Consider the following 17012-nt stretch of genomic DNA (forward strand, 5'->3'; position numbering starts at 1 on the left):
TCCAGAGTGCAATCAGTACCACAGCGAGAGAAGTGTTGGGTACATCTGCGACGGCCACGTCAAATGAGTGGTTTGACGCTGAGTGCCAGCGAGTGACGGATGAAAAGAACCGCGCCAGAGTTCACATGTTAACCACGGCTGTGACTCGTCAGAGCATAGGAAGATACCGGGAAGCTAGAGCTGCTGAATAAAAACTCCATCGCCGGAAGAAACGACAGCAATGGGAGCGGATTCTTGCGGAGGCGGAAGGTTGCTTCGCTGTGCACGATGTGGAAAGCTTCTACCAGAAGATAAATGGAATCATGAACCGGAACGTGTCAGTCCCTGTCATGTGCAACGATAGGGAGGAGAATCTGATTACCGATAGAACGGAGGTGGTTAGGCGTTAGAAGCAACACTTTAGTGGGCTATTCAATGGCGTAGAAAACAGCGTAGTTGAATGGAGCAGGATCGAGGATGTCGACAAAGCTATGGACCAACCATCCATGGACGAGGTTAAGAGAGTAGTTAAAGAGCTGAGGAACTGCAAGGCAGCTGATAAGGGCGGCATTCCAGCCGAACTTTTTAGAGTCGGGAGCGACAGCTGTATCGTGCTTTACACAGGATCATGCTGAGAGTGTGATCCGATGAAGAATTGCCCTCAGACTGGTTGGAGGGTCTCATATGTCCGATCTACAAGAAAGACCACCGCCTGGACTGTAGTAATTATCAGGGCATAACCCTTCTCAACACCGTTTACAAAATTCTCTCCCGTATTCTGTTCCATAGACTTCCATCATTACGAAGTCTCACATGCTTCTAGGTTTTGCGGACGATGTTGACATCATTGGTAATAACCGTAGAGTAGTGAAAGAGGCCTTCGGACCTCTCAGGAGGGAAGCTGCGAGAATAGGGCTCCCCATTAACTCTGCGAAACTGGTGGCTGGTAAAGAGCGTGGTAGCCCGATAAATGTTGGTGCTGAGGTGGTGTTGGATGGGGAAAGCTTTGAAGTAGTCGACGAATTTATTTACCTAGGTTCATTAGTGACATGTGACAACGAGGTTAGCCGTGAGATGAAAAGGCAGATACCAGCTGAGCAATTCCCGCTGAGACCGGCCACTATTTACTCGATGGTATTGAAAACTATGCAAGTAATGTTTTTTTGGAATCCCATGTTGAACAAGTAAAGAAACTGCATTTGGTTTATCAAATTGATGGACGGGGGATTAACTGTAAATCAATACTTTTTTCAAATTTTCAATTTTCTTCAAAACTTGGCTCACCAAAATTGCTCTAACTCTTGAATTTCTCTATGAAATTACCTAAACCAACATATCATTAGAAAGGGAAAAGTAAGGGCCTTCTTTTGCAAATATCAAAGTGGGTAGTCGCCATATTGGATTTTACTCACCTACTTCAAATTTTATTATTCCATTCGAAAGATTATGCTTCTAGTCTAGTCTAGTCTAGTCTAGTCTACACTAACACAGCCAGTACATGAAAGGACCCTGGAAAATGATATCCATCATTTTTAAAAAATGATTTCCATACATTTTTCTTGTCAACGGCCAAGCCTACTGTGTAGCGCAATATAATACAATATAATCTAAGAACTGGGACAATCCGTACCAACCGCTCCGTATGTAAGAAGTAATATACCTAATTCGTTGGGAGTGATAAAGCTAAGAAAGTACACTCCTTTGTTGACCTATCTCCTGGGATGGAACATAGGCATTTCCTCCTTATGCTCGGGTTTCGAAACCAAGGATATAGCGCCTTTACTCGCTCCAGCATTTAAATAAAAATATAATAAAATATAAAAGGAACGCTCTCACCTATGTCATCCGGATCAGATTGGGAATAAGTTTAGGCTGTTGCCTGTCCTTACTTTTTCTCACACAATATTTAACCGACACTGTGGTTGATTAGGCGGAAGTTTCACAACCGATCTCAACTTCTAACAAACACTTGAATTGAGCTGGCTCCTGGCTGCAGCTGAAATTGAGGCCGCACCAAAAAGCACCCTCGTCCAGCGCGCTAAACTCGACACCATTACATAACATACAAAATTTTCTTCCTCTTTCCTGGTGCTGATAGACCAGAATTGTCACAGTTAGTTGCTTATTAAGCACTTGAAGTCTGAATCCACAATTTCCGGGCTGATTTTTGCTCGACTAGCAACTTTACCTTTGATTTGATTCAGTTTACGATTACATTTATGCAACACTATCCGAGAGCAATAAATTTAAGAATATTCAACGAGCAAATTGTGACACAGCGAAAAATTGCGTCCGTTCGCGTTCGTGGTTTACTTCGATCTCCCCATTCGAAAGATTATGCTTCTTTACATAAAATATGTCAAAATTGAGATGTATGTTGTCTAAAACAAAAATAATATTAAAATTACCAAAACATGTTTGACTCGAACGTTTGGTATTTCGTTAAATCTTACCTCACTGAAAAAGATATGTTGGTTTAGGTAATTTCATAGGATATTCAAGAGCAATTTTGGTGAGCCAAGTTTTGAAGAAAACGAAAATTTTTAAAATAGTATTGATTTCCAGTTAACCCCCGTCCATCAATTTGATCAACCAAATGCAGTTTCTTTGCTTGTTCAACATGGGCTTCCAAAAAAACATTATTTGAATCGTTTTCAATACCATCATGTAAATAGTGGGCTGGTCTCAGCGGGAATTACTCAGCTGCAAACAGGGCCTTCTACGGATTGCGTAACCAGCTGAGGTCCCAGTGACCGTAGTCTGCAAACCCGTATTAAACTTGCACTCTACAAAACACTAATTCTTCCCGCGGCCCTCTACGGCCATGAAGCATGGACGTTGAAAGAGGCCAATCGGCGAGCTCTTGGTGTTTTCGAGCATAGGGTTTTGTGTGCAATCCTTGGCGGCATATTAAAAAATGGTGTTTGGCGCAGACGCATGAACCATGAAGTGTACCAGGTGTACAAATCGGCGGATATAGTTAGGCGGATAAAACACGACAGGCTGCAGTGGGCTGGGCATGTAGCTAGAATGCCGGAAAAACGACTATATTTAGCAGAAATCCCGATATAGGCCGTCGACTTCGAAGTATGCCCCGCACTCGTTGGATGTGTGCTGTCAACGAGGATGTCCGCGAAATAGGTGTTAGGAGCGATTGGAGGTTAGCAGCGCAAGACCGAGTGACATGGCGACGTATTCTGGATTCGGAATTCGATCGATAATCATTCTGTCGCCGTAAAAGTAAAGTAAGTAAGGATTCTGGAAATGATTCTCGTTACTCTAATGCAGATTGACTGAACAAGATGTTTCTCGATGAAAGTTTCCTGAAAATCCCTCGAGTTTTCGCATAAATTTAATTATTTTGACAGGTGGTCCACTATAGGATAGGGATCCACTCCATCCATAAGCTATATCCATAAGCTAATTTACCCTATTACTTGTATTTCGTGTAGATCGAACTTTGAAAGTCGAAACGCGAGGGATTTTCAGAAACTTCCATCGAGAAACATCTTATCCAGCCAATCTGCACCACAAACATTCAAAAAGTCTGATTTGTGTTTATAGAAATTGAATTAATCTGACGAGCGGTCCACTATAGGTTAATATAGTATGGTTTTTGCATATCGTAAAAGTGATAAGTGAAAGCAATAGAATTAAAAAGAGAAGTATTTTTTAAAGGGTAAAGTAGAGTTTATAGCGATTCTATCGAGTGTCGGCTCGGAAGAGACTATTAGTGTCAGTAGAATCGTATAGCGCTAGCCCCACAATTGTCCTGCACACTAAACAGTTGGCTGCGAAGTCTGTGTATAATCAAAAGAAGGTAGAGTTCCGAATCGGAATGCAGAACCAAGGCTTTGCTTTGCTTTAGTGATTCTATCAAAAGCTCGAATGAAATTGATGAATTCTTGAAATGTTTTAGTTTTGCTCATCTGATCGGGTGTGGATTGCAAATTACATCTAAAAATGACTTTTTAAAACGTTCAGCATTTATAGATGAGCTCAAGAAAGTCATCTATGAGCGTTTACATGCCACTCGACCATTTTAGATTTGAATTTCCCGTCGCACACGAATTTGACTGAGCAAACTGAATATTTTCAGACTCAAGCTAACTTTTCGAAAGGGTGTATGCATTTTGACACAGGTTTCATTTTTAAGCATTGTAACTCAGAAAGCTTTGGTTGTACAGAAACATTGTCTGAGAATGATTTGAAGGAAACTAATACGAGAAAAAACTAAATTCAATATGCAAAACATGAGATGATTTTTTTCTCATTTTTTCTTCAAAGAAACCTGAAGTTACAACGAAATTTTTGGTTAAAAGTTCAGGATGGAGAAATGTTTGTTAAGTTTCGATAATTTTTCAATTCTTACTTTCAAAAGAATAATACAATTCTAATTGGCAATAATAATTTTTGTAAATTAAAATTTAGTGTTTATTTGTAATTTATCGTATCGAATGATAGCATTTTTCCAATAGAATGCATGGACTTAATGGGAAAAAATTTACCCAGCTTCGTGTTATAGAACCTTATAGAATTCTCGTATTCATTTCACAAAGTGCTCGATTGAAATTTTAGCCAAAGTCATAGCAGTTTTCCTTGACACATATTAGTACTTATTTTCAATAAATACTGTTGCGAGAAAAATCAACATGCAGTGAGTCAGAAATGATTGATTTTATTCCACCCCATGGTAGACTGAATAAATGATCACGCGTCTCCTTTAATACAAAATCTGCACACTTTAAACGCAAAGTTGATACTCACACGTTCCGAAGCACACAGCGAACAGATCGTAATAAAGCGTATTAAAACACAAATCCGTGACGCACATTTTCTTGGTTTTCTCGTAGGAAAACTTCCACAGCGGCAGCAGGGTACCTTCCTCTTCACGGAACTCATCCGAAGGGTCCTCCCAGTAACGATAATCTTGGGCGATTTCGTCGTAAATGTTCTGATTAACCATTCGCTCAATGATCTGACAAGCCTGCAGATAGCGCTTGTTAAACTCCTCCGCCTGTTTAGCCTTGTCGTCTTTGCGTGATTTTTCATCTCGCTTGTGCAGAGTTGGCTTCTTCTCCTTTTCGCGCTCCTTCTCCCGCTGCTGGTGGGCATAGTCCTCGGCGTACGAGTCGTAAATCACCCACTGCAGTACACTCGCTCCGTACGTGGACCTCGGTGGCGGCACGGTTTGCGTATCGACAGCCTGCGGAAGGTGCCGAAAGTGATATAGAATTTATTGACGTTAGTGTTCAATAAAATCGGTTATGGACTATTATTTGGGTTTTACTGCGTGGCGAATCATTCAACCATGACTAGTTTTTTGGCATTCGTTTTCAAAAATGATGGTTTATAGAAAGAAATTAAGACGATTTATCGAAAGCACCTATTGCGTCAGGTTTTCTATTCCAAAAATGTAAAACCAAACTTAATACCTACCCTCGAAGGATTAGCAATAGTCAACGCAGCACGTTCGCAGAAGTTGAACTGGTTGGTCAGCTTTTTCTTCGGTGCTTCCTCCTCAGGAGCGGCTTGTACTTCTTCTTCCTGTTCTTGGGCTTCCGCTTCAGCTTCAGCTTCATCTAATTGCAAAATCAATATTATTTACAAGTGTATTCTATATAACGACAACAGGGACACTTAACAGACTTAGGATAAATCTAGTGATACACCTAAATTCTATTAACACGATAACCAAAATATTTACATACTACATTTAGAATTGTCAGAAAAACTATTCAACAGAAACTTTTCAAAAGTAAAAAAAACTAACAAACCGGCAGCTCAATAGTTTCTGCGTATTGATACACGAAAATGTCAGCAACGTTACAGATTGAAACAGTATAACAAAACAGCTACTAGAAACATAATAGAAATAGGTAAATGTTAGGACAGTGCAGTACTCCGATGAGAGACAAAAAAATAGAAAAGAACAACAACATTGGAAGAGAGAGCACGGGCGCTTGCTTCGACGACAACTAAAGCCAATTTACGAAATTTCCGATCTTCCGCTGACTGAGCAGTGGAAGATATGGTTTCCTTAATTTGGAGCAAGCATAAAATTACCTTCGTCACGTTCTGTTTCTTCGCCGTCCGGGGATTCGGACTTCGGCGACGGGCCTTGATCCTCTTCCGGACCTGGTTCCGCCGGTTTGTCCAATGTGGCGTACAGCTCTTTAGTTCATTAGTGGGTTAATTGAAATTGATGTTTTGGGTGTGGATGGTGTTCGACCGAGGTAAGGTGATGTGGTGAACATGCAAGAGAAAGGTGATACGATGTTCGATTGCTGATTTTAGTAATTTTCTATCGAACAATCTTTGGTTTTTTTTTTGCTAAATTTACAGTTTGAGATTATTTACATGACGATCACGAAGAAACTTATGCTTCAATCAAAGTCGAACAATATGAAGCATATAATTAATCTATTGCAGATTCAAAGCAAATAAGCCACCCATTTTCACTGATAAACCAATTCTAAACTAATAGTGTAAGTTTCAATGATGGGACCTACTGATCAATTTAGTTCCAATCATGTGTAGTTTTCAAAAGCAATGAAATTGTCATAATAAATTAATCATTCCAAAAAATCATGCGAACAAAAACATTCCTCCGAGTTTTTTTACAAATACTTTCTCAGTACCACTTGTGTCTTGTGATTCTTTTCGCCAACAAAAAATACAGGACGCTTTAACACGATCACAAAATTTACCATCGGTTCCTTTTCGAGCGATCTGTTCTTTAGCCTCAGGGGCTTCCTTATGCAATGCCGTCCCTTCAAACTCCAGTAGTGTAACCGTGTTCTCCGGTGGAGGAACTGGAACATATGCTCCCTCGTGGAAATTGAAAAGCACCAAGTTTCTTGGCAAGTGACGATTCTCCGTGGACAACAATTTGGGAATCTCTTCGCCCAGCTCGGCTTCTGTAAGGTCCAGCTGATCGTCGGGTCTCAGCAGCTGTTTCGCTTTAACCCACGACTCGAACTCGTCGTTATCGACGGGTTCATTTTTTCCTGGTTTTGCCATTGATGGCGTGCGATGCTATAGTAAAAAAATAAGAAAAAAAAACACACATTAGAGAAACAGCGTGGAAACCCTATAGATACGATGTGAACCTTACATCGCTTCCATCGCTTTCTAAACTGTGAAAAGAAGCGGGAGAAGCCATATTAATGCCCTCCAATTCGTTGCTCAATTTAATCAACTATTCCAAACGAAAGCTAATACTAGACTGACAGTCAATCTCTGGGTGGTGGCAAATTTCGTCCCTAGCGACAAAAATGGTAATCTCATGTCTGGTGGCAGTAGAGTCGTGTCCTTGTCGCTTCAGTCCCTCCTGCTACTAACAAAGACTCTGGGGTTTGCTTGCTAGAGGCATAAATTTTAAAATTAGTTCTTTTCCGTTTGAAAGGAAAACTTTGCTAGTCGCCGAAATGCCAACCAAACATCAACTGTGGAACTAGACGTGGTGCTTCTCCTGTTTCAAACATAAATGAGAAAACTTCTTCCTCACCGTCAGAAGCAACGTGAAGGGAAGAAAACGACCTGCAAACAGTAGTAAGACAAACAGTTAAACAGCATACTAGCGCCCGAAGGTGAAAAACCGGAAAATACCAACGATTTGCCTGTTTTATTTCCGTGTGATCAACACAAGACAAATCACGTCATAATGAACGGCATAGCGATGTACTATACAGGTTGATTTTGCTAGCGTTGTTTCTTCTACAAAATGGGAAGTAGGAAAGTACGGTTCGAATGAATGAGAAATGTACCGGCACACGAACACATTTTATCTGTCAAAAAGTCCAATAATTATAGGTTATCTGTATGACCTTTGCTATTTATTTGCATTAACGATGTTATTTAAATGATCTCTGCTTGAATATTATTTACATAACATGCTATGCAGAGAATTACTGTGAAAGATAGGATGTTTGTTCAGATGCCTAACAGAATTGACACTAGGAGTTAGTTCATACAATTATGTTTGATACTTCATCCAATTTAATGCAGGTGAGCAATTCCTCTTGAGACCAGCTGTTAAAAACGATTCATTTATGTTTGTTTGAAAACCCAGCCTCATTCGCAGAGGCAAGTGGAGTCATACAATTCCATTCCTGCAGATAGGCAGCCATTCATTGCATAAATTCAAATGGTATTAAAATTCCCCTACATTCATCACCGGAATAAAGTGTTGACATTAGACACCTTGAATCGAATGGGAAACAACGACGGCCGCATGGCAACGAAATAAGTAAGCAAGAAAATAAAGTAGCGGTAAAGTTTTCCTTTTTTGCTAACTTCAAGTAACAGGGACAAAGACAAACAATAAAAAACTAGCAAAAGGCAGAGAAAAAACTGGAAAAGAGAGTTGTTTCTTTCCAGTTTTTCAGTATGGTAGGATTAAGAAGATTTTGTTTAATAAAATCAATTTAGCAATAGATTCGATTTGGAGCACGTACGGGGCCTTAGTATTACAAGTCCCTGGAAAATGTCTGAAAGATTAACTTAGCCTGTGCTATCGGACTTCAAGAAGTCGTGCCTTAAAGCAGTCGAAGTTTCACTTTTTTGATCGGTGAAATAAAGCTTGGAATTTTCGATATAAAAATTTTTAATTCTATTGATACCTTTTTTTGGGTTGGCTCAAAAAAGGTTTTTGAAAAAAATTAACTTTGTGAGTATTGTTGAGCTGAAAGACTTCCAGAAATTAAACTGAAAAACTGTTTTTGAGAAAACACCAGATCTTGGAGTTCAAATTTGTGCATTTTTTCACCGATTTAAAAGTGAAATTTTGACCACTCTTAGGCTCCATATCCCGAGGTCCGATTGAGTTAAAAATTTGAATGGGGACTTTTTTTTTAAATCTTCTTGGTACATTCTATTGGTACCCTAATTAACAGTGATACTGAATCCTAATATTTAAGAAAATGTAAATCAACGGCGTGGAGAGGGGGAAGTTTAGTTGATGCTACGACATACATTACATAGAATTATTGTAGCATATTCCAAGTGAAAAAAGTAAAAGCTTTAGGGGAGATGTTCAGGTACCTGTCCAAAAATCGATTTTTCCATAAAATCAAATATCGCGGCCAAATATGGTATGGCAACCACCATCACAGCAATTGAAATACTACAAGGTTTTCAGCCCTATGTTGTATGAAATGATGACGTGGGACTAAACACTATAATTACTGTAATTACAGACACAATAAATTCGTTTGCACTGAGATATACGTATTTTAATTCTCAGCCTCCTCTTCATTTTTTCAGAAATATATTTAAGAGCCAGTTCGCGAGAGCCGCAACCGCCTTTCTGAGGGACGTTGTTTTGATGTTCTCCGATTGGGCTGAAATTTTCAGCGTTTGTTTGTCTATTCAAGGTAGAAAGTTTTGCAAAATTTCAATTTTTTTTCTTTGAGGTTTAGTGGGGTAAAACGGTCCTTGAAAATGTTATGTCCAAAAACGTCCAAATTCTAAAAAGTGCAATAACTCCTGCTAGACTTGATGGATTTTTCTAAAAATTTGTGGTATTATTATACACTAAAAGTACTTCAAAACGCATGGTAACAATATAGGGTAAAGAGGTAACATGATGAAAAAAACGCATTTTTCTTTTAAAAATTGTCAGTTTTCAGGGTCATCCTACTCTTTTCAACATCGCTAGAAAAAATATCTGAATATGGCGTTTTGTAGAGCAACTCAAGAGCTTTGAAGTCATGTATAAGCCAAGTGTGCCAAATGGGGTAAAACGGCCCTAGAAGGTTTTTTTTTTAAAAACCGTCAAAATCACTAAAATCACTGTAGTTCCTGCTAGACTTGAAATATTTTACTAAAAATTTGGATTATCACTATACCTTACCAGAGCTACCCTCTATCAGAAGATACGCAATTTGGGGTAAAACGTTCCTTGAAGATTTTTTTTTTCGAAAAATGCCGTCAAAATCACCAATACTGCAAGAACTCGGGTTAGACTTTATAGATTTACTGAAAAATTAGATAATTACTCTAAGTTAATACGAATTTAAAGGCAAGATGACAAAAATGACAAATAGATTTACATAACGAAAATAAATATTTTTCTTGAGAAATACTTAGCGATTTTCGGGGTGCTATTTTTTCTACAGAAAAGGTCCAGAACCAGAAGTTAGCATTTTATAAACAACTACAAAGCTTTTATTTGGCATAATATTCAGATGCATCTTTTGGGAAGTGACTAAAAAGGACTAAAGTTTTCCTTGACTTCACGAAAAGCGTCAAACAAGGTAAAAGGTATTATCGACATGATGGTCGCGAAAATTAATAATTTCAACCGAGTTCCTACTTATCCGTGGAGCATATAAAATCGTTATTTGCACGATTCTCTGCAATAGTTATGCATGCAAAACTTAGCATAAAGGAAGATGGTGCTTTGATGAACGTTGAAGAACGTCATGAGTGAAAATTGTTAAGCATTAATGTTCGAAGTCGCGATTTTTCAAAATGATTGTTCATTTTTGTTGATACAACAGCAACCAGAGTAACATGATTTTTTGTCCAACACTCTGGAAAAAGCGAAGAATGAGACCGATGACATTTAAGTTGAAAATAATCAAATTAAAAAGATTTAAATTATTTAAAAACAATCAAATTAAAAAAGATGAACATGAAACTCAAACCATAACTTACTTCATTTGCTTTGACAAAACTGAAAAAATTGCAGTCTTTCAGCAACCGTCTCATCGATATTGTCTTTTACAGGGTTTAATGCTTTTCTTGAAACCTAGTGAAAAAGTCAAGAAAAAGTTCAGTCCTTTTTAGTTAGTTTCCAAATGATGCATCTGGATTTGATATCAAATAAAAGCTCTTTAGTTGTTTTATAAGATGCTAACTTCGGGTTTTGGACTTTGAGGAAATATCACCCTGAAATTCGCCAAGTATTTTCCAAGAAATATATTTTTCTTTCGTCATGTCATCTATTTGTCACTTTTGTCATCTTACCCTTAAGTTCGTATCTAACTAGAGTTATAATCTAAAATTCCAGTAAATCTATTAATTTTAACCCTAGTTCTTGCAGTTTGGGTGATTTTGACGGCATTTTTCGAAAAAAAAATCATCAAGGAACGTTTTACCCCAAATTGCGTATCTTCTGGTAAAGTAGGTAGTTCTGGTAAGGTACAGTGATAATCCAAATTTTTAGTAAAATCTTTTAAGTCTAGCAGGAACTAAAGTGATTTTAGTGATTTTGGCAGTTTTTTTAAAAAAACCTTCTAGGGCCGTTTTACCCCATTTGGCACACTTGGCTTGTACATGACATCAAAGCTCTTGAGTTGCTCTACAAAACGCCATATTCAGATATTTTTTCTAGCGATGTTGAAAAGAGTAGGATGACCCTGAAAATTGACAATTTTTAAAAGAAAAATGCGTTTTTTTCGTCAATTTACCCCTTTACCCTATATTGTTACCATGCGTTTTGAAGTACTCTTAATGTAGAATAATACCACAAATTTTTAGAAAAATCCATCAAGTCTAGCAGGAGTTATTGCACTTTTTAGAATTTGGACGTTTTTGGACATTTTTAACGGCCGTTTTACCCCACTTAACCTCAATGAAAAAAATTGAAATTTTGCAAAACTTCCTATCTTGAATAGACAAACAAATGCTGAAAATTTCAGCCCAATCGGAGAACATCAAAACAACATGCGGTTGCGCCTCTCGCGAACTGGCTCTTAATTACACTCAAAACAACTTCATTCACGCTTGGTGATGTGGTGCCTGTAGTGTTTTTTTTGTGCAAACATCATTTAACAATTATAACGAAATAAAAGTTTAAAAAGATTCTTTTTTGTTTTTTGCTTCACTAGTTTGTTTCATTTGCTAACAATTGCATTCACTGTACGACGAAGACAGCTAATATAAGTATATTATTTTATTTGTAAAGTTAAAAGTAAAAATATATTTAACAATGTTGAAATGTAAAAAAAAAAACTGAATAGATCCTAGTAAATGAAAAAAAAACTCACAAGCACTCGCTGGCTCTTACTCTTCTATAAATTAGTATTTTTAGAAACTTACTCGTTCGATATTATGTCGGTCACGATTATTCAGTTTATATCGAAGAAAAAAAAAATAAATAAAAATACTTATAACCGTTGCAAAAATGTTCAATTCTTGTTGAATTGGTTTTTGGTTTTCATGGTAATCATATTCATGAGATAAGTTGCAGTTTTGGTTGCACGCGAACAGAAGTCATGCCAGCTGCAATGATAGACGACGAGAAACGCTCTGCTCCACATATTCTCTACGGTACTGTTGCTTTTACCAGCGTATTTTCTTTCAAGACATCAGTTTCTATTACGCACTAACAGCAGATTTAGAAATTGTTCAAGAAAAAGGGTTGTTTCAAACTTTTCGAAAAACCTTTACCTTCGAGACATCAAATTAGTCTAGGTTCATGGAAGCAAACATATATTGACCCATTGGGACGGGGAAACTCTGCCAATTTTTTTTGGATATTGATACAGAGAATATCACAGGGAATGGTTGGTGTCTGTTCATGTCGTCTGTGCTAGGAATGTTCGCATGTGATTGGTTAATTGTTCGCGTAAATTTGTCCTTGACACTTCAAATCAATTTCTACCGCTTTGCAATGAAAAAATAATGATGACTAGCTTTTTACAAAATTGTTCAACATTTCATCTATCCAATAACATACTGGTTATGGCTATCCATCATGTGGTTATGCTGTTATTATCGTTTGAAATGACGCAACATTTGCCAGTTTCATTTCCAATTTAACAGAATGCATACCAGTATAGAAAACAAAGACGTAGTCCCACGTCAAAACGACCGTATTTTTACGTGGAAACGCGTTGGGCCTTTTCAGCGTTAGAAATTGACTTTTTCTCAATAATTCGGTAGTCCTTAAAAGCAAATAGTTATCTAGAAGCCTGATATTGACTTTGACTGTCTGACAGGAAATGCAATTTTTGTTTATTCCGTAAATATTTTTCCGTCGGTCTAGTTCCGCCACTGTTGTTATGCCAACCACCGACGCTTGGGGAGGCGACTCTACCCTGGATCCTAACTAACGACCCGTTGATTAATGGGCCGGTCCCAACGACTTTACTTCCTCATGCGATAGTAGGCATGATCCTAACGATGATTCGCTTCAGAAAATCTGTCGGTGTCGTCTAGGATTAAATCTAGACCGGCGTTAGGATTCGTTTCCAGGCCACCAACGTGGTTAGCGAAGATGTTACCAACCACGCTAGGCCCCCGTCTTCACAGAAAAAGGCTTACATGCGGTGGATATACGATTTCATTCAATATACACCCATTGCATATAACGTATTATTTTTTATACTAATACTAGCCGACCCGGCAAATTTCGTAGCGCCCATTTTTTTCTATATTTAAATAGTTTTGAACATTCTAAATAAATTACACATACATCTACAAATAAAAACCATGCAATTTCTTTATAGCATGCAAATGCATGGCGAATCGGATATCAGATACATTCAAACTCAAAGAAAAATCGTTCTAAATAAAAGTTTTTATCGGAATGAAAACAATAAAAAGTAGAAGGGTGGTATCCAAGACACGGCCGCATAGCTGACGTAGGACTACAATGATTTTATATTTCCTTTTGAGGCTCTGTTTGATTTGAGCTCGTTTTACTTTTGGCACGGTTCGATTTTTTGAACTTGTAACTATTACCGGAACATGGTCCGGTCACATCTCCGAAACCGTTTCAGCAACAAAAAGAACCGAAATGTTTTTTTTTGGAGGATGTAAAGCTTAAATTTGTTAAAAAAATCAATGTTTAATCACATTTTTTACTTTTCTTGATTTTTTTAACAAATTTAAGCTTTACATCCTCCAAAAAAAAAGCATTTCGGTTCTTTTTGTTGCTGAAACGGTTTCGGAGATGTGACCGGACCATGTTCCGGTAATAGTTACAAGTTCATTCGATGCAGTAACAAGTTCGTGGAAAAATATCGATAAAGAATTACAGGTTTTAGTCGAAAATATATATGCACAGAAAATTTAAAGTTGACATAGAGTTTCATGAACATGTTAACATTCAATTCAGGTCAATTTAAACATTTTATCAGTCATGGTTTCGCTACCGTCTTCAATCTAGCTTTTGTCTCTGGAAGGGTATTTACCCCACGGTTCCCTTCAATAAATCCGGAACAACGAAAAATTTCGAGATGTCCCGTACTGTCCCTAAAACTATGATAAATATGTGATCTTTTAAAAAAGATTGGATCGAATTCGGTTTAGATCTCGAGGGGTCAGGTACGCAAGTGTTGAAATACCCTATATTTAGTTTTTGAACAAACCTGAGAAATACAAAGCGTAGAGTGAAAAAATAAAAGCGCGTACAGAATTTTGTTGTCCCCGGCGGCGCAGCGTATTTTGCAGCACGCGAATAATCATGTTGAATTCTGATACTATTGCTACTATACGAAACAAGAAGAAGAAGAAGAAAATTGCCGTTTAGGTAATTCGATTGTGTTCCAGCGGTCGCAACACGATAGAAAGGTACTTACGCGTTAACCCAACACCTCCCACTGTGCGTCGACAGCGGCAATGTAATCTTCACTTGACTTGTCTGCACACAAATGAATATCGAGTTTTACTGCACTGATACACGACAAGTGACCAGCGCTCCATTCATACATTGCTTGGCGCAGTACTCTACTGTTGCCTGTGCCAGCATGTTTTTTTTTTCAAGATATCAGTTTTGATAACATTCTGACAGCAGAACGTATAACTGTCTGATAGTGGAGATGGTTACGAACTTTCCGAAAAAGCTTCACCTTCAACACATCAAAATAGTCTAAGCTAATGGAAGCAAACATTAGTTTTACCTGCTGGAACGAGGAGATTCTGTCATTTTTTTTTACCTCTGCTATACAGGATATCACAGCAGGCAGTTGGTGTCTACTCATGATGTTTGTGCCAGGCGTGCTCGCATGTGATTGGTACATTGTTCGTGAGAATTCGACCTTGAAACTTTTATGAAATTTTCAATGTTCAACAATGAAATGATAATGATAACAGAAGAATCACAAAATTGTCCATCATTTTATAAATCAATGATTATTGTGATCCATCGTGTGGTTCCATCAGTATTACCGTTTGAAATCTTTCATTCCGACGTTACACCTTGGTTTAAGTTTTCGCATAATGTATCTCGATATAGTGCGGTTAGACGTAGTCCTACGTCAAAACGGTGTTTGGGTTCAATTTTTCGCTACAATTTATCATCCCGTTTCTGAGAAAAACTCAGTTTGTGTGGTGTTCAGTCGCTTCCGGCTGTTTTCCAGGCACCGGAAGTCGTTATTTAAAAGGTCAAAATGGTGTCCGGCGTCGATTTTGCTTCTGAGCAGCATCCCAATTTCGAAAATTTTCATATTGGATAGTATTTGGTTATTTTTGGCTGTTTTCCAGACACCGGAAGTCGCCATTTTAAAATTGAAAATGGTTTCTGGGCTGCAACCCTAATGATTGCTCCTCTCCATCATTAGGATTGCGTAAATAATCGTATTGAGTTACATTCGGCCATGTTCGACTGCTTTCGAAAAACCGGAAGTCGCCATCTTGGATTTAAAAATGACATGTGCAGTCAATTTCTGGCCTCTGTGCTTTATTCAGATTCCGAAAATACCGATGCTGGGTGGTATTTGGCTAATTTTGGCTGTTTTCCAGAAACCCGAAGTCGCCATCTTGGAATTCAAAATGCTATCTAGGGTCAATTTTTATTTTCTGTGCGTCATACAAATTTCGAAAATAATCTTATTGTATGGTATTCGATCATTATTGGCAGTCCAGGAACCGGGGGGTTCCTGGGGTCAAATTTTTGCCTTTGTGCATCATCCCGATTTTAAACATACCCATATTGGATGATATCGGTATTCTCATGCCGTTTACCAGACACCTAATTTCTTGCTTCTGTGCATCATCCCGATCATCTCAACTTTGGGTGGTATTTGATTATTTTGGGCTGTTCCCCAGACACCGGAGACCGCTAACCTAAATTCAAAAATGATGTCTGATGTCGATTTTTTCTTCTGTCCATCATCCCAATTTCGAAAATAATATTCAATAGTATTCGGTCATTTTTGGCTGTCCAGAAACCGGAAGTCGTCATCTCACGTCAAAATGGCATCTGAGGTCGACTTTTGGTTTCTCTCCATTATTAGGATTGCGAAAGTACATACTCGTATTGATATTCGGTCATGTCCGGCTGTTTTATAAAAACCAGGAATCGCCATCTTGGATTTCAAAACGACATGTGGACTCAACTCATGGCTTCTGGGCTATATTCCGTCTCCGAGATTGTCGATATTGAGAGGTAGGTATTCAGCCATTTTGGCGTTATCCAAAAACCAGAAATTTCCATCTTGGTTTAATTATTGATAGTTCCCGAATCCCGAGTCATGCAGAAATTGGTGTTTCATTTGTATGGGAGCCTCCCCTTCTTGAGAAGGGCAGGGTGGCGATCTACCACAGAAATATTTCTTGCTCTCGTAAACCACCATACGCCAAATTTATTTGATTGATTTATTCTTGAGTTATAAAGATATTTGTGTTTCATTTGTATGGTAGCCCTCCCATACACCAAAATTGGTCAGGCGAGTAACTCGCCGCTCGTCTCGTCTTCGGTAATAGGCCCCTATTATCCTTGCTTTTCACCCTCCGTTATAACGCTCACTACTCCGAGGCTCGTTGCGTCCTGCCCTAGAGAGGTTTTTGAACTGAATGTCCCCCTGATCAGTTTTATTTAAGGAGGGACTTATTTTTATCATGAAGTTTCTTTTTTAAACTGTTGTTTACATTCACAATATTATTATTTTTCGTTTTATTACTGAAGCTGTGGCATCACAGATTTTACTTTAATTCGCCCCAAATTTTACTTTTATTCCTTACAGAAACGGTGCTAGGACAACATAGTTATTTCTTTACAATTATTCATCCCTCAGTTGCCAGCCACTTCATTTGCGTTCATTTGCGCCACTTCGTTTTTTTTTTTGCATGTACAACCC

At 38.2% G+C, this 17012-nt stretch overlaps 1 protein-coding gene across 4 annotated transcripts in view; it reads right to left on the bottom strand.

Annotated features, from left to right (window-relative positions):
* The window catches only part of LOC129732756 (dynein intermediate chain 2, ciliary), a 65157-nt gene that overhangs the window by 26931 nt on the left and 21214 nt on the right, over positions 1 to 17012 (bottom strand). For 2 of the 4 annotated variants that reach the window (XM_055693945.1, XM_055693946.1), the window contains exons 2-5: positions 6690 to 7017; positions 6046 to 6153; positions 5419 to 5561; positions 4747 to 5185 (exon numbers count right to left, since the gene is read on the bottom strand). In XM_055693945.1, the coding sequence (XP_055549920.1) occupies positions 4747 to 5185; positions 5419 to 5561; positions 6046 to 6153; positions 6690 to 7017 (1018 nt within the window). Of the gene's footprint in view, positions 1 to 4746; positions 5186 to 5418; positions 5562 to 6045; positions 6154 to 6689; positions 7018 to 7096; positions 7222 to 17012 lie in introns of those variants that run through there. The other 2 variants (XM_055693944.1, XM_055693947.1) reach the window with 2 other exon arrangements.

The sequence above is a fragment of the Wyeomyia smithii genome, chromosome 3 (assembly GCF_029784165.1).
Source record: "Wyeomyia smithii strain HCP4-BCI-WySm-NY-G18 chromosome 3, ASM2978416v1, whole genome shotgun sequence".
NCBI classification, from domain to species: Eukaryota; Metazoa; Arthropoda; class Insecta; order Diptera; family Culicidae; genus Wyeomyia; species Wyeomyia smithii.